This window comes from Manacus candei, unplaced genomic scaffold (genome assembly GCF_025592945.1).
Source record: "Manacus candei isolate 608988 ecotype Guabito, Panama unplaced genomic scaffold, ASM2559294v1 h1tg000007l, whole genome shotgun sequence".
Taxonomy (NCBI): domain Eukaryota; kingdom Metazoa; phylum Chordata; class Aves; order Passeriformes; family Pipridae; genus Manacus; species Manacus candei.
Window position 1 is genome coordinate 5,622,431 of NW_026138055.1, and position 18,322 is coordinate 5,640,752.

General features: G+C 40.3%; 2 protein-coding genes across 3 annotated transcripts; one reads left to right on the forward strand and one right to left on the reverse strand.

Moving 5' to 3' along the window:
* The first annotated feature begins 64 nt into the window (after positions 1-64).
* GLYATL3 (glycine-N-acyltransferase like 3) lies at positions 65-6,762 on the forward strand. 2 transcript variants are annotated; one of them, XM_051811754.1, is made up of 6 exons: positions 65-1,979; positions 2,752-2,837; positions 3,662-3,769; positions 4,753-4,879; positions 5,305-5,431; positions 6,306-6,762. In XM_051811754.1, exons 2-6 carry the CDS (start codon positions 2,760-2,762, stop codon positions 6,730-6,732), a joined length of 867 nt encoding a protein of 288 aa, XP_051667714.1. In that variant the 5' UTR covers positions 65-1,979; positions 2,752-2,759; the 3' UTR covers positions 6,733-6,762. The 2 variants fall into 2 exon arrangements, with proteins under 2 accessions (XP_051667714.1, XP_051667723.1); XM_051811763.1 differs by having other exon boundaries at positions 65-1,211; positions 1,363-2,837.
* A 3,258-nt stretch (positions 6,763-10,020) lies between these two features.
* LOC127481844 (cytochrome P450 2K6-like) lies at positions 10,021-18,180 on the reverse strand. The gene is made up of 9 exons (XM_051811588.1): positions 17,795-18,180; positions 16,052-16,214; positions 14,856-15,005; positions 14,232-14,392; positions 13,419-13,592; positions 12,663-12,804; positions 11,766-11,950; positions 11,542-11,683; positions 10,021-10,333 (listed from the first exon to the last, which is right to left on the reverse strand). Exons 1-9 carry the CDS (start codon positions 17,978-17,980, stop codon positions 10,146-10,148), a joined length of 1,491 nt encoding a protein of 496 aa, XP_051667548.1. The 5' UTR covers positions 17,981-18,180; the 3' UTR covers positions 10,021-10,145.
* Positions 18,181-18,322: the final 142 nt, after the last annotated feature.

An 18,322-nucleotide genomic window follows, 5' to 3' on the forward strand; every position in this document is an offset into this window, starting at 1 on the left:
GACTTCTAATGTTGATATATCCTGTCTTAGGAGAAGGGAGGGAAATGGATCCTGGGTTATTTGGGCATTTTTATAGAATTAGGTAACTATTCCATTATATTTGCACTTCTATATCTACATCTGTAGATCACTGAAGGCAGAATCTCTTACCAAAGTAAGAGTTAAATCCTCTTTGAACCTGAACCACCTAGTAAAAATATGATTTTCTAATACTCAGTTGTAAATGCCCTGTTCGGTTTTCTACTTTTTTTTTTTTTTTTTTTCCTTTTTAGTAAAACACCCTCCATGGCAGGAAATTGAATCATTTTTATCAACTGTATAGGATTTTTTTGCACTTGCATGTTCACTGCTAAAAAATAACCCCACCTGATTTATCCAGGTGCTTGGGGAAACTACTTGAGAACGTTACAGAGCTAAGCTCTGATCTCAGAGTTGGTATTTACCTTGTATTTCATTAACTGTCAAATACCTTTTGGCTTTGGAGGATGAAAATGAGATTAAAAAATCTGTTTTCCCATGCATAATTATTTAAAAATATTTCTCAAATTTTTGATTACTTGACAAGGGGAGCATTTACTGACTTTACCCAAAAGTACTTTAACCCATGATTTTCCTGCATGCCAGCATCTTAATTTTTGCTTTGTTTCATTAAGGGTGATTTACTTGTGAGCAAATGACGATGTGGGTTTTGAACTGCCTGAACCAATGGATACCTTTTCATTTTTTTTTTTAATACTTTCAAAAGAAAGTGTGGAAAAGGGCAGTAAGCAGAAGTCAGATACAGCTTCCACACAAGGAAAGCTGAGAGAGCAGTAATTGAAGAAGGAGCTTCTACATTACAGAGATAGATAGGTACACGTTAATTTTTTTAATTAACTATTTTAATTTTATTTTTTTCCTGAGACTAGGTGATTTGTGATAGGCTGGCTGTTCTTAGGATGTTGTTATCTTGGGGTTGTCATGCACACATAAGTAGAAAAACATAAACCAGGAACATAAATCCATACATTTAGGAAGTGGCCTCAGCTCAACTTACTTAATGTTGAGTACACTTTATTCAGTGCAGAATGGTCAGATTGTGGCTTTGATGAGATTAGAAGACCCCTCTAGGAGCAGGTTCACTGTTGATCAGTCTGTGTGGAGCTGTGAACTTGTGTGATATGACCTGGGAGCATCTGAAACTTCAATTTCACAAGCCTTGGCTTCAAGCAGTAAGTTATAAGCTACAGATTTCTTAAGATATATCAGTAACATTCATCTGTATCCCATATCAACCCTTTCTTTATGTTCAAGCAAGACATCTGCATGTCCTCTTGTGTAACACTTCGACATTCTGTATTGACTCTTCTGCCTTGTTTGTAGGTTATCCAGTCCAAATCCAGAGGACAGGATGGGTTAACATCATCAAACTGGACTGACAGGGACAACTGAAAACTCAGGCAAAAGGGGAACAGGGCTGCCACCTCAAAGTGGTGTTTGGGGCCACTGAGCTGGGTTGGGTTTCTCTGGTCTCAGTTTACCTCATGGTAAGAACCTTGGCACTGAGAATGAGAACTGACTAATTTCCCTCCCACTGAGAAGAAAAGAGATCATTATAAGTGTGTGCAGAGCATACCATTCACTGGTATGAATGCAAAGAGATTAAATGTCTTCATGAAAAAATTAAAAGTTCTTTCTAGAACGTATACTCCTGAACAAGCCCTGTGTCACTTTTCTTACAGAGTCCCTCCTCCTCTGAAGGTGTGGCTGGCTCTGGCTTTTATTTCCATGCTCTCCCCAAAAAAGACAGAACAAAGCTGCTAGGAACAGTATACCAATTTAGAACAACTTGGGTCAATAAATTTATAGGTTTGAGATTCTGAACGAGGACTCTCATCATTCCCTGTGCAGAAGCAGCCACGAAGTGGATGTATTTTATAGTCTCCTCACTTCAAGTTATTGTTGCACTTCAGAAGGGCAAGCTCCAAGATTCAAAGCAGGTAAGGGATCAAGTGGGCTATACATATCAATATTTTTTCCAAATCAAAGTATTTCCAGGCATAAAGGTCTTAGAAGTGTCCTTAAGTAAAAGTAGCTGTGAATTCAAACATGTACCGATGCTGCCTTTAGATACAGTTGCACGTACAGTGATGCAGTGACCCAGAGACAGTTTTTCCATTGAATATGGTGAGAAAATGGAATATAAGCTTCAAGGAAGGTAAATACCTACATGTAATCACAGAATCATCAGAAAGTTTGAGTTGGAAAGGACATTAAATCTCAACTGGTTCCAACCTCCTGCCATGGGCGGGGACACCTTCCACTAGATGAGGTTGCTGATCTGTGATCCTGAGGGGTGGCTGTTGATAACATGTTCCTTATTAGGAAGGTGGATACTTGATGGCTGCAGTAATTCTGAAGGTATGTTAATATTTATAACAAAATGCAGCAAAGGGAAATGCTTTTAGGATTAAATGGTGCACATTTAAGAGGTAAAAGAAAGAATGAACATTGTGCTACCTCTGAGAAACCTTAGGATTTGAATTCTTCCCTTAGACTTTTTAAGTGAAGTTACTCTTTTTTTTTTTTTTTTTTGGCTTCTCAGAAACCTTTTGGTTTTGGAAATTGTTTTGTTTGTTTAACACAGGTACATTCTGAAGCAAGACACTCATGGGAGATACTGTATTTTATGAAATTAGCAATTATGCCACTCAGTTCCTTCACATTATCTCTTTTTTTGAGTGAATCTTTATATTTTCTGTGTGTTCCCAGCAAGAGAGATGTTGGTACTTAACTGCTCCAGGAAGCTGCAGATGCTTGAGAAAATGTTAAGGAAGAGTTTTCCTGAGTCCCTTAAGGTAACACAGCACTGACCTGCATTTTCTGTGGTATTTCCATCAGTGATTTTGGTTGTTTGTCAGGGAATCAAAACTGTTGGGAAAGGGTTGTGCTTCCTCTGGACTGACAGTTGCTGTTTAGATAACTGCATCTGAGATATCATGGAATCAAGGAATGATTTGTCTTGGAAGGGATCTTAAAGCTCATCCAGTTCCAACTCCCTGGCATGGCCAGGGACACCTTCCTCTAGATCAGGTTGCTCCAAGCCCCATCCCACCTGGCCTTGAACACTTCCAGGAAAGGAGCAGCCACAGCTTCTCTGGGCAACCTGTGCCAGGGCCTCACCACCCTCACAGGGAAGAATTTCTTCCTAATCTCTAATCTAAATCTGCCCTCTTTCAGTTTGAAGCCATTCCCCCTTGTTCTGTCACTCCAGACCCTTGTAAAATGTTCAGCTCTCTTAGACCCCGTTTAGATACTGGAAGGTGCTCTAAGGTCTTCCCAGAGCTTTCCCTTCTCCAGGCTTAACAACCCCAACTCTCTCAGCCTGTCTTATCCTTTGGTCCTGATTACTAACCCAAGTCTCCATTCTTAAGAGAAGAAGAACATTGGTCCACCTCCTCTCCATAGTGATTAGGGTTAGCATAATGAGATAATGGTTTATCTTCATGGTATTGTGCCTTACTGGTCAGTGTGTAGGTCTCAGCCTACACACTTGAAGGGTTACGTGAGATGTGTGTGTGTGTGAAGCTTTCAGCTCTGTGTCACTGGTTCAGTCTCTGGTTTACAACACATGGTAGCATGTCTCAAACTGTCTTTCTTCTATTGGCTCTTCCTCCTGCAGGTTTATGGAGCTGTGATGAACATCAGCCGAGGGAACCCCTTCAGGACAGAAGTGGTGGTGGACTCATGGCCAGACTTCAGAGCTGTTATCACCCGGCCACAGAGGGAGGTAGATGGAGGTGGTTTTTATCTTTCTTTCTGAGAGGTGGATCCAACATGACTGGAGCCTTCCTCCCAGCTTTCTGAGGGCTTTATGGATGGAGCCAGCTGTATCTGGGAAGTGTGTAATGGGGAGGTGGGAACCATAGTGCCATGGGACATCCCAGTGGGTGCCAGCACAAAGCACACTGTAGGGAGTGCTGCTTTTTCCTGAGACATTCTGCCTAGGAATTCTAGCATAAACAAACTTAGTTATGAAATACATGCTCTAATTGATTGTAATTAGCCTGATTACACTGATTGAAGATTAACTTGCAGAGTTTATGCAGAGACACATTTTATTTGCACTCATCCCACTTGACCAAACCTCTCCAAGGATTCTTTGGTCTTTCCAGCCTTTGTGCAGATAGACACACAAAAAAGAACCTTAGTGACCTTATGGTGGGGCAGATGCTGCTACAAGGTGAAAGAAGGGTCCTTCTGCATTCCTGTAGTTCATTACAGGCTGTGCTACAGAGGGTTTCACAGGAGGCATTACCATAACTCCCTCTATCCACTGTGATAAAGCAATCTCTGAGCTGCACAAATTCGTGGATGCTTCCCCAACTCTAGGCTCAGATAACAATCCCTTGTTCTTGTAGGCTCATATGAGCTACTACTAAATCCTTGTCGAGGTCTCTGGGACAACCAGCAATGAAGGAGTCAGCACAGGATGTGAACAATCCCCAACTGGCAGTTTGAGTCTTTCCAGCCTGTTTTGGAGAGTAAGAGGGTGCAATAGTATTGATGAGGCCAGGCTGTGCTATTTCAGCCCTTTCAGGGGCAGGGAACATATTTTGTTTTCCAGAAGAGGTGTGGTCTGAAGACCTTGGCAACCAAATAACATTTTTTATGTCTCTGGAGTTGGCCTTTAGTGAGTTTTGATTCCAATGTGAAAAATTTGTGTGTGGGAAGGGGCAGAATTTGTAATTCTTCCATATTTTTTCCCCCCAGATTGAGATGGATGACCTTGACCATTACACCAATGCTTATGCAGTTTTCTACAAGGAGCTGGAGACTTACTGGGAACTACTAGAAAACACAAATGCCATCAACTGGGGACAAATTTTTCAGATTCAAGGTGCAATCCAGTTTTACTTGGTTCAGAGTAAACAGAATGGGTAGTTTTCATGGACTATAGACTTTGCCATTCTGCTCTACAGAAAGGGTGGGGTTTTTTGTACTTAAGCAAAAATCAAGATCTAGGATATGGAATTTTTTTAGCTTTCTGAATTTCATCCATATCATATTCACTGCTACCATTTCAAGTTCTGCTTTCACACAGATGAACTTATTTCCTTGTCAAGAAGGGATGCTTATTGATGTTTAATTTTTCTACTGGCCATAGGATTCTGTAGACAACATACAGACTGAGCTGAGCAGTAAATAATGTGTCATTAGAGGTTTAGTGAAAGCTGAACTCAGACAAGACCTAAAAAAAAGAATTTTTTTAAAAAAAACTGCTTTATTTGTCAAGTGCCTTAATATTTATCTTTGTATACACAGGGCTCCAGGATGGAATATGTGAAATATCCAGGACTGTGGCTTTATCCAAGCAAGTAGATGTGAAGACATCCTCTTTCCAGATGGTTATCCATCCAGACCCAGACATGCTACCAGATGTCAAACTTCAGTATGTGTGAGCACTCCATGTCATTTACTGAAGTCATTACTGTAGTGATGTATTTCCTAAAAGTACATTGACATCCAAAATACCAGGAAGACTGTTAGGCTTTCTCTGTGACTGTCTCAAAAACCTGACTGAGGAATTACTTGGTAAGGAAGGAACTATTAAATACTTATCAAGATTTTTCTTTAATTAGTCAATCACTCTTGCATTTTTACATTTCAGGATACTCCCCATCCCCTCCTCCTCATGTATACATGGGATCCACAGATCTGCTCTTTATGTCCTTTGACTTTCCTGTGTCAAAGCTTCTTAGATTTGATAGGTGGATCTTGGATTCCTGCCAAATTTGTTTTTCACAGAGCAAGCTTTACACACCTCCTTGAATCTCAGTTTTCTAACATCCCTCTGCTGGTGAAATATTGGTCTGACATCAGAGCAGAAGAGTAGGGGAACCAGAGGCCTCACTATTCCTATAAAAAATTTCTCTGCTGTGTATTTGAAATCCAGAAAGAATCTATCAGTCTTGGAGGATGAAAGACTGGAAATGAAATCCTTTCCACTCCTTTGTGCCACGTAATGTCTCCTTGCCTTCCTTAAGATATTCTCCAGTCTTTCTGTAAGGAATAAGGCACTTCTGGAGTGTGCTGAGTGGATTCAGGAGCTTATAGAAAACAAACCCCCAAACTGGAAAGGTGCTACCTTCTACAGTTATTTCTAAATCTCCAGCCTAATGAACTCAGCTTGCTTTGATTTCCCCTTTCTGATACAGACCTGGAAATCTATTTGGCTGGAGAAGGCAGCTTTAAATGTAGTGCAGTTGCTTGGAGAATGAGGGGCACAGCTTTGTGCCTAACAGTGTTTCTGTGCTATCCCTTAGGATGGACCCCAAATTGACCTTGGCTCACCTGGATGTCTCCCATGCCAGCCTGCTCAGCAAAACCTGGTCACGGGGAGGCAACCCAAGGTGCCAGAAGTATCTTGCTGGCCTCATTTGCTGCTTCCCCAGTGCCTGTGTCTTGGATGAACATGGAAATCCCCTCTCCTGGAGCCTGACAGACCAGTTTGCCACCATGATTCATAATTACACCCTGCCAGAGCATCGAAGGAAGGGTTACAGCAGGCTTGTGGCTACTACTCTAGCTAAGACATTGCACAGGTGTGGCTTTCCAGCTCAGGGTAATGTCCTGGAGATAAATATCCCATCAATAACATTGCTGAAAAGCATGAATGCCCAGTTCCTTCCCTGCTCATTTTTCAGAGTGATTCATACACCTTTTCATTTTTTAGCCAAATCTCACTTGTAGCCAAACCTCACAAACCTACATTCAGATCAGCTTTTTTGCACTGCTGGAGTACTTTGGTGGAATTTAATAACTTGGGTGAGATCAGAAATCATAGGAGAGTTTCTTGTGTAATCCTAGAATCAAAGGTAGTAAATGCTCATGACTTCTGTGCTCGAGGAAATCTGTGCTCATGGCAATTCCAAATGACTGGGCGATAGTTCTAAGTGTAATAGTTTTGCTGTAATTCAGTTGAAATTGTGCTGCTTCTGACTGAAGAATTATTTCTTCTGTATAACCATTTTCTAGAATATCTGCAGCAGGATCCTTGGACATCTCTAACCCATTTACCTGTCTTAGAATAAGTCCTCAAACCTCTCCCTAAAGTGGTCTAAAAGAGATTAATCTGTGAAATTAAGCAGAGAAATCTGCAAGGAGCTGTCTGAACTAAAAAAAAAAAAGCTTTATAAAGAAATCTTTTAATGTCTAATACAGCAACAAGTCTGTTTATGCTTATTTAACAAGTCTCCTTTATGCTCAAGACAAATCTATCTGTCCATCTGCTACTTGTGGTAGAGCTAAACATGCCAACGCTGGATAAAATCTTGCAGCACTGCTGGTAAGGTTCCTCATAGTCCTAAATTAAATACTTAATGGGAGCTATTAAGATTTGGCCTAAAGCTTGTGTTTATATTCTGAACTGAAAGGGCACCTCACAGAAATTCCGTTCAGAATAAAAGGAATCTCTTTTTGAAAAGGAGATTATCTAAAGCCTAAGTGGGAACCAGTTTTACCAGTCCTGCCTGGCAAAGGAAGGAGAGCAGAGGGTGGAGGATGGACAAAGAACAAAGAGTCCAAGTGTTGGAAAGGGAACCTGTGAAGCTCTGCAGGTATATTCCTGAATTTGTCTGCGAAACAAAGATGGGAACAGAGAGACAAAGCATGGGGGGAAGGGAAAGAAGATTTGCAGCGTTAGTCTGTTGGAGAAACAAGGTGAACCTTGTCTCTCTACCTGAGACAACGAATCATGAAATTCAGGGAAAGGACTTGAGAGAACAGAGCCTACAGAAAGGCTCTGAAGGAGGGCAGAAAGATGGATTGACACATTTAATTTCCCTAATAGTCAAATATTCCATTAATATTTTAGATTTCTAAGGTTTATAGTACGTTAAATATAAGAATGGCATTTGTGTGTGCAGTGCCATCTGAAAGACAGTGTGTGCACCTGAGTCACTCATACAGGGCTGGAAGATTCGTTTTTGGAAAACCAAGCCATGATTCTACTTTATAAATTTTTAAAAACTGATTTTTTTTTTTAAGTAAAGCAGGGAATCCCAGCAGGAGGGAACTATTGGCACACAATGGAGATTTTTTGCAAGCCCATAGAAAAGCGAGAATTTTGGGAAATGGATCAAAGGCCTGTTTGGATTCAAGGCAGCCTAGTATTTTAGGAAAACTGAATTTATCAACATCACTGTGTTTTTCAAATCCAGGTAATTGGATTTGGTAATTCTGCTATTGCCTTCAATAGGGCCAGATGTCTACTTCTAGATTCTTATTCAGCCTAATTAGACCATTTTTACAGAAGCTGTGGAGATCCTACATTTAATGAGAAGGAGAATAATTTCCAGGTAACTAAATCTGGTGGCTGTTTGGTTTGGAGACAGAAATTAACCACCTGATAAACAGAGACACCTCAGCGAAGAGCCTGAGGTGATCATGCAATGCAGAGCCCTGCCATGTGAAAAGCAGAATTTCAGACTGCCTCAGCAAATAGAGGTTCTGGAGGAAAGAGCAGGGTCAGTTCAGACAAAGCTGTCAACTTTTTGATTTTTGGGATCTGCAGAGTAGATCCCAAGCCTGCTCAGTACTGGAGCAGGCTTGATCCCAGGAGAGATATTTTGATGTCCTTGCTATGGATCCTCACAGAGTCATCCATGATCTTGTGCCTCTCCATAACTGCTTATTTTTGTGCTTTGTATATTAATCCCAAACAATAGGGATTATTCATAACTGAGATGATCTCTTTTAGTTGTCAAAAGTATTTTTGAGATAAATCAGAAATTCTGTGGTGATGTGATAAAAGGGCATCTACAGTAAGGAGAACGAGTTATGTAATACTTGAAGTTTTCCTCCTTTTAGGTGGAGTTTTGTTTAATACCTGTCATTCTACATCTGGGTTGAGGTTTAGGCAGAGCACCACCAGAAATACTTGACTGTATGGTGGGATAGGAGGAAGGAAAATAAGGTTTACACTGTCATGTCTGGGAGAGTCACTTCTGAGCTGTGATGGACACGTTTCCACTGATGTGTAAAGGCTTTGAACTATTCCAGAAACTTTCCATTTTTCTCAGTCAATAGAAGAGTCAGGAAAGAGGTGACCTTGTTGTGGTTGGTGAGGGAAGGGTCCCCTATGCACTCCATAGGGATCACTCAGTAAACAACGCTGTTCATGTCCCCAGCACTTGGGCCATGAGCCCTGATGTGTCTGGGTGGCACCTGAGGATGCTGGACCTGAACCAAGAGCACCACCCAACTCCCACGCTGCCCTCAGGGGCAGAGCAGTTGCACAGGCTTGAAGCAGAATCAGCCCAAGGCTGCTTTGGCTCTCAGTCAGTTTTAACTTCCTTTTACAGTTGCCAGGAGGTGGGAGCCCTCTGTCAGCTAGAATTTGCTCACAATGTTTATGCAATGTTTAACAACCCCTTAGAGGGTTCATTACAAAATCACCAGCCATTTTCTGCAGGTGTACACTTTATTCTCCTGAGCTTATCCATTTACAGGAGATTCAGGAAAAGTCTTAAAGACCCTCTGGACTCAGGTCAACTTGGCTTAAGGTTTTTCCTGAGAAGTGATTTGCTATAACAGGTACAGAACTCTGATTTCTTTGCACGTGGCAGTGGAAGGAGTAGGGAGAAGAGCCAAGGGAAGAAACTGCAATGAGGCATTGGGGAACAGGATACCCAACCCAGCTTCAAACCCATCTGACTGAACAAGCCCTTCTGTTCTAAAAACCTGAAGCTCTGAACATCCCACATTCACCACAGAGGCTCTGCAGTGCTTATCTTTAAGTGCAGTAGTAAAAGCCAGGCACAGCTTCATGGTCCATATGTCTCTTTGGAGAAACCTGCACTTGGGAGTGTTTTTTGGGATATACTTTCAACAAACAGTGAAAACTGAAATAAGAATAAGAAAGCTGAGGGTCTGTATTATTTAGCCCAGATGAGGTGATCTAACATGAGCCATACATTAGTTCATATTTCTGGTCCATTTCTGCCCTTCCCCAATAAATAAAAAATAAAAGAACACCACTTTGGTTTAGAAGTACTGAAAACCTTCATTTAGTTGTGAATTATTTTGGTCAAAGGATTAGGAAGGCAGATGTCATGGAAAAGTAATTTGAACATTTTTGAAACAAATAAATGCTGCTTAGAGCTCTAGGAACGTGTCACAGCACACATTTCATAGGGTTTGGGGATGATATTAAATGAAATAGCAGGGCTGAGGTCCAGGTCTGAGGTGGAAACTCCAGGTGGAGGCAGGAAGTTGAACCTCTGCAGGAGGCTGGTGAAGAAGAGGAAGAGCTCCATTTTGGCCAAAGTCTCCCCAGCACAGATCCTCCTCCCTGGAATAAAATAAGACTCAGTGGGAGCTGCTTCTTCAATAGTTAGAAGAAAAGAAAAACCTTAAGTATCTCTTATTTGGAGAAAGGTCATTGGGAGTCCAGAACACCTGAAATGTCCTATCCCAGCTATGAATGAAGAACTTAGCAGCTTTTAAAAGTCTGTTGAGTAAAGAAGTGATCTTCAGAGGTATGATAACAAAGCCAACTGGTGGTGTGTTTTTTTAGTTTTCCTTTGTCTAAATGCTTGCATTTTGGGGAGAAATGTATGGAAATGCAATCTGAATTCCTTAATTCTAGTTTTCAATAAAATCTGAATTTTTTTCTTCATTTTCAGATTTTTTTGTCTACTTGGCCCAATTTTTGAATTCCAGACCAACTGGTTGAGTCTAGACTTTGGCTCTGTTAGTCTATATATAGGCAATTTTTTATATTAAAATTTGTCAGAAAATTCCTTGGAAACTCACAAATGCTGGCCAGAGTGGGACTGAGAGGGGAGGTGGGAGGCATATTCTATGGATATTCAAAAGTGCTGTAAATATAAATTTTTCTCAGTCCTGTTGAACTGCAGCAGCTTTTAAACTGCCTTTTAAACTCAGATGTATGTCACACTCTGGGAAAGCCTCAAAAAACCTCAAAATGCAACCCCTTTCTGTTCTTTGATTTTACACAGAATTTGGGTTTTTATATGACAGCTCCTCCCTGTTGTCACAGTATATGAAATCTTGACCCAGCTGACGTTATTAATGACTTTTTTAAAGGGGACATGGAAAAATGAAACAGGAAAGATATAGAAACCACCTTTGCTGTGTGCTTTTTGTGGTCATAGACAGTGCAACTGGGTGTGGTAAGACTCAAACCCAAAACATAGAGAAACATATACAGATTATAATGCGGATATATGTTACCTAAACCATCCTGGAATTTGCTGAAAACTTTCCTCATATTTAAAAAAGCACCACAAAGACTCATTTATATTTTTTCAGTGCTAACTGAGACACCAATAACATCCAGAGGCTGGAGGAATTAGCAGCCATTTGGGAGTACTTGCTCTTATCAGAGGTGTCCCCTCAGAAATCTGTGAAACATGGGGTGTGAAATGGCCCCATTAAAAAGATCATATGGAGGCCAGGCTTCAGCAGCAAAAAGTGCAAGTAGCCCTTGCAAAAAGTAGTTACTTGCAATGACAGTAAATGGAAAAGAGGAAGCACCTGCTGAAAAGGGCATGAAAGCATCTTTCTTCACAAATTTCCCATTGGCATCGAGGAAGTGCTCAGGGTAGAACATGTCTGGTTTCTCCCACTGCGACTCGTCGCGCAGGACTGAGGTCAGCAAGGGGATGATGTAGGTTCCCTGCAAAACAGGACAGTGGAATTAATCCCTGGACAAATTCAGGAAGAAGAAATGTTAAAAAACACTCCTGTAGGCATCTCACCTTGGGAATGAAATAGCCTTTGAGGGTGACATCTGCAGCAGTCTCATGGGGCAGATCCAATGGCAGGATATTGGCAAACCTCTGGATTTCATGGACGACAGCATCTGTATATGGCATCTGAGTTCGGTGCTCGATCCGTGGGGGGTTTGACCCTATCACTTGATCTATCTCTTCTTGGACCTTTCCTGAGGAAAGAATCAAATATGAGAAAGAAACAAGGTCTCATTCATCCCTGAGACATCCTGTGCTTTATTGATGTAAAGTAGAAAAAGAAATGAAAATCATAAATTCTCCAAAAGTCTTTTTTTTTTCCGTTTGGAAATAATGGAAGGTGAACAGAATTTGATTTGAGTATTTGATTGTTTCTTTATGAACAAGAAACCTAAAGACTTTTTTTTGTGCCCTCTCTTCTGTCTAAAGTTCTTACTCTGCCCAACTGGAGTCTCAGAAATCCATTTTGACTCCAAACAACCCTATACCATCAAATGGAATGGAGATGTCAGACAAAGGGCAATTCCCTGCATCTTCTCAGGTATCTGATGCCTCAGTACAGTCCATTTAACATCTGCACAGGCCTTTGGTTTATCAACAGCCCATTTCTGAGGGAAACCTGGAACAATTTCATTACCCTACACAGGACAGCTCATGTCTTATTAATTAATGAGATTTTCCTGAGCAAAGGGCCTGGTCTATATGAACTCTGTTTCTAATCTGTGGTAGGTTGGCCAGTGTGCCCCTCACTGGGCCTGGACCACAGGGCACAGCATTACCTAGACTATAATTGATGGGAAATCTTGGCTTTTTGTAACTGTGTATTAACAGATGTGTTGACCCTCCAGCTTCACATTTGGTTCCTAATGCCCTGAGTGTAACAGTATCTGTCATAAAACCACTTACTCTGAATTTCAGGGTATTTTAGCATCAGCAGAAAGCCCCAGTATAGTGTAGTGGAAATTGTCTCAACACCAGCAGTAAACAAATTGCTCATCAAGCTTAACAAGTTGCCATTATGGAAGTAACCATTGGTAGTGGATTTCTCCTGAAAAAAGTGGTTGAGATAAAAGGGTGAAAACTTAAAGCTTTCCATGTGAGAATGCAATTTATGTAGAAAAACATTTACTAAGAAGTAAATACTGTATTTTAAAATGAGTATGAAAGGCAAAGAAGAGCTTTGGGCTTGTACCTGGAGAATAATGCTGACCTAGGTTTTATATTCTGCATGATCTCTGTATTTACTGGGGCCAGCTGCAAAGGGAGCTGCTTTCTCTATGGAGAAGGTAACCCAGATATATTAGAGACCCCAAATAAGAGTCCCAGTAAAGCCCAGGTAGTGATTTTATTCTGTGGTGAGTTATGTTCTTGAAAGAGCCAGAAAGTCTGGGACAACAGAGAAAGCAGATTAAAAAAGAGATGCAGCCTCTGTAAATATATGGATACAGTCTGAAGGAAATAAATAAGAAGAAATGTTTACTGAATAAAAGGGCTTGGAACTGCAACAGAGTGAAGTATCTGTTCAACTCTATCACTTTGTTGTATGTGTTTTGTCGAAGATAGATTTCCTAAAGAAATTTAGCTGTAATTATAAGGACTGGAAGGAAGTTGTGTCTTCATAGAACCATAAAAGTTGGAATGAATGAGAAAAATTTCAGTTACCTCCTGCTGCTTAACCAGAAAAGCATCAATAAGGCTTCTTTGGTCATTTTTGTCCAGGTTTTTGAGATGTTCTACAAAAGTAACTTTTACATAATCATGGAATTCATCTCTGTTTTGGAGAAGAGACTTGTTAGCCCTTAGCAAGAATCCAAGGTATGGGAAGATGTTGTACACCTGCAAGAGTGGAAGTTGTTAGAATTTACCATCTAGAGGTCTGAAAACACTGCAGAAACAAATTAGTGATATTGTGTCCATTTTGCAGATACAAAAACTTAACATTAATATTTTGTTCTTTAGAATATGAAAAACTAATTCATGGTAGATAATGCATCAGGGACCACCGAATACGAGGAAAATTCTCAGCCCCAAATTATTAATTTGCAGGAGTAGTGTTGATGTCAGACTCAAACAGCTGCAAGTTACCACCATGGAGATGGAAATATTGTCTAGCACCTTTTTTTCCTGTTTTAACTGGCTTTACCACTAACTCTGTTTTATTTTTCAAAGCCTAAAGGAACAGAAATTAATCTGGTGTGAGGCAGCATTGCATGCAAGTATCAGAGAATATTTATTACTCCTTAGCACTCTTCAAACTATAGTTTAAGTTTGTTTTTGAGAGACTGGGAGTTTGATTGTTGGCTTCAAGATTTCCAGACTGTCTCCCAAGCTTTGTTTTGCACAAGAAATTGCTCTGTAAACCTATTATCTCCCAAAGTCTTAGATTTGCCTGTTTAACAGAAGACACTCACTACCAGTATTGCTACTTTCCCATGGAATCCAGTGGAAAAGCAACATTAGTATGTTTATCATTACCGTGACCAAAGGTTTCCCAGCAAGCCTCACACTTTCATTGGTCAGATTTAGAAGTCTCACAAATCTGGAGTCTTTGTAGTCAAATCGTTTTCCAAGTAATATTGACACAATTATGTTGGCAACTGCTGCATTAATTATTTTACTGGCGTCAAAGGGCTTTCCTGTACAATGAACAAAAGAATGTGTTATGTTGTGGCAAGAGATGTAATTTGTAAACGTAAATTTAATACTAATTATTGCTATTTATTTCCTATGATTGATTGCCGTTATTGATCATCATTCAATGCCAGAATACCATGCAATGACACAGAAATGCCAGAGGAGCCAAATCCATCAAATTCATTCAGCCTATTTCTTAAAAAGGTCTGAACTTGAGAAGGTTCAGAAGGCCTCTGGGTCCTTGAGCAAAACCTTAGAGGTGGCACTGAAAGAGATTTCCCAGAGAAGCTGTGGCTGCCCCACCCCTGGAAGTGTTCAAGGCTGGGTTGGAGCAGCCTGGGATAGTGGGAGGTGTCCCTGCCCATGGCAGGAAGGTAAATGAGATGATCCTTAAGGTCTCTTTCAACCCAAACCATTCCATGATTCCATGTTTCTGCAGGTTTGAAGAATGAATCACCCACCCACCTTGTTGTGAGGCAATGGTGTCTCCCAGGTACCCGTATTCCTCCACAATTCGATCCTCAATGGCCCTTTTCCCCATCCCAAAGTCTCGTAAGGTTGTGAGAGTAAATCTTCGCATCACCTTCCAGTTTTCACCATGGGCAAAAACAACCCCTGACACGAAGAGAACATTTCAAGGTGGCAGAAGATTAGAAATAACTGATTTTTCTAGACACGGAATGGAGCTGTTTAGTAGTAGTCACTTTTAAAACCTAACTTACTTCTGGCTGAGTCAAAACAGCTTTGTCTTAAGTATTGTCAGTCCTCAACAATAGTTTTGTTGCATTAAAAAAAAGATAACTATTTAAGATGTAGCTAATCAAATCTTAAGAAGAGTATATATCCTAAGAGACACTTGTCACTGAAAGAAAGATGGCATTGGAAATTCAAGTTCAAACCACTGATCATCATAGTTTGGAAGTGGAATTGAACTGAGATCTCATGTGTATGATAATTTCTGGACAAAACTGACTAGACACAAATGTCTTTAAAATTCAGGTAGTATCTTAAAACCTCCACAGTCAGGTTTTTCTTTCCACTGAAATTTTTACACCAATATAACTAATGACTTCAGCTATATTTTTTCTCCAAAGAAAAAAATAAAGTGAAAAGAAAGCTTAAGTGCACAATATGTTCAAAAAATACAGCTGTTAAAATGTGCACAGAATTATTCCTGACTTTGCCCAAGGGTGTAATTTTTGGAGATGTAAATATGAAACTCTCATGCTAAATTAGAATGAAGCTTCGGTATGAAATTCCCATTTTGAAACCCAGTATACAGTATGTTCCCTTTTAAAATAGATCCCCAATTCTGTTTGTGTTCCGTTCTATTACCATATTCAGAAAAACCACAAGTCCAGAGCCATGTCATGAGAGCTAGAAATGCTTCTGTGGCCTGGATGCCCTGTTCTAGATTCTGAAATTGTCACAATATCCACTGTCTGTTGCTGTGGTTATTTTTAGAGTTGTGGCTGGTTTGTTGTCACTGTCAGTAGTTTCAACTTTGAATAAATCCACTAAAGTCAATGAGATTGCTCCCTATTTCCAATGCCTTGTGTGGCCTCTGATCCAAAGTGATATCCCAGCTCCCTGCTTTGTCTACAGGAAGGAAAAAAAGTTGAACAAGTCAAGCTGACAAAGGAAAAATCAAAACAACTTACCATTTCCTTTGGTCAAATCTTCAAAGACTGGGATTTTAGGTCTCTCTGCAAATGCATCTGCCTGGTTTACAAGAGCTTCCTTCACTGTCTCATACCCAGAAATCACAACTACTTTCCTGTGCCCCATCTGAACACTGAAGACTGGGCCATATTCCTTTGACAGCTGTCAGGAGAAGAGAACAGGGATTTACAGACTTTACAGCTTATAAGAAATTCATCCTTTCAGTGCTGCTTATTTCCCTGTCCTGCTTCTGAATTTCTACCATGTTAAATATTTTCCCAAGTCCAGGGAAAGAGAATTGATTTCAATAATGTGAATGTGCCAGACATTGTGATGGTTAATGACTAAATGGCACAGTTGGGAGTGGAGCCCCACTGTGCTAAAGTAAGCAGAAGTGTCAACCCTAGATCAGCAAAGGATTATGCTGACAGCTCTGTTTTCCCTCAGAAACCCCTCTAAATTTATTTTTTACTCATGTTTTCATACTTATTTCTATGCTACTGTGTTTCTTTTGTTCACGGGCTAAACCTGTTCAAACCTTTGCTACCATTATTGTATAACCCCCCCCCTCCCCCCCCTAAAAAAAACCCTTTGGTTTTCTGGGCCAGGATTTAGCATTAGGTAAATTCACAGTTTTTATACATGACTATATCTTCCACAAATCTGTTTTGGAGACACCTTTTTAGCTGGTACAGGTAGATTTATTTTTATATAACTCATTGTTCCTAATTCTCCTGACAATTGGAGGGGGTTTTCCTGACTGTCCTTATTTTCTTCTGTGTTTGCAGAGAGAAATAGAAAACAGCTATTTAGCAACAATGTGGAAAATGTTCAGCAACTGGTAAGCAAGTAGAGCCAACTATATATGAAATAAGAGGAGCAGTGACACATATCTGAATTATACTCGTCAGAGAAACAACCTCCTGCATTAGCGTGGAATCACTGGATTACAGCAGAGACATGTTGGTTCTGTTGGCCTGAAAACACATGGAATTTGCTTTTGTCAACATGATTAGGCTGTACTGGATAGCTACAGTGATATTCTAGATTGTGCATCTCAGCAATCTTTTGATTTGTGGATGCAACATCCAGATTTGTAGGTGCGAATATCCCTTTTGAAATCATCAGCAAGGAGGATGTGTAATTGCAATGTCTAAGTGGAAAAAACTCTAAGAAAGGAGCAGGTTCATTGAAGTCTTCCGACTCAAAGTCAGGAAAGCCCTGCAATAAACTGGGTGGAGAAAGTACTAGAAGAAAAACAAAAAGTTTATTATTCTGGCAACTGTTGGCCCTGAATATTAAGTGTATATAGTTATCTTCAGCTTTTGGGGAAGGAAGGAGGAAAGAGAGATTAGAAAGTTTTCTGAATCAGTGGAGGCAAGAAGCTCCAGTAAGGTCCAGACACATCAATCAGTGGAAAGCAGAGGGAGTTAGACCACATATCAAAATCACTCCTTTTCCTCAAAATTATCACAAAAATAAGGTGGCCCCTTGTTGTTAATTTGAGAGTTGTTTAAGGCTGAAACCTGGATGCATGAAGCTGCATGGAGTAAATATTACAGTAAAGAACAAATCTTTCTGCATTCAAAGTTTTCTACTCAAATAACCATCTCCTGTCCCTTGCTAAAGGATCATCCATGGAGACAACATGTCAGGGACAGTAGGAGAAACTCTCTGACATCTTGGACTGAGGGCTCAGTGATATGTGTAGTTATGGGACCAATAGAAAAGAAAATTATTACCTGTGCATAAGTCCTGTAGGGTCTCTTCAAATCAAATAAATGAAGGTTTCCAATTATAGGTAATGCTCTTGGTCCTGGAGGAAAATTCTTTCTCTGGTTGTTGTCCCAGAAACCCGCTATTTTCAAAATGTATAGAAAAGCCAGGATGAACACTAAACCGATGGAAGTGCTGCTGCTCCAGTCCATCTCTGTTCAACAAAGTGTTTGCCACAGAAGAGAAAAGAGAAAATGTGGACTCTGGATCTCTGTCCTCCTGCAAAAATTTCCCTTTGGAGACTTCTGTGTTAGTCCGTAAACCTCTTTCCCAGATACTTTTCTTGCAATTTGTGACTGGTTTAGTTCTCTCCCTCTGTGCTATACCTCAGCAGGGTACAGAGGTGGGTAAATATTTGCTAGCCAAGTGTGTGACTGGGTGAGAGTGTAGCTCAGTGTTGGAGTATGAAAGTCCAAGAACATGGTCCTTGACCTGGTTTTTGGTATAAAAGTCATAAACTCTGTACACTGTCCTGGTTACTGATTAATTAAGTT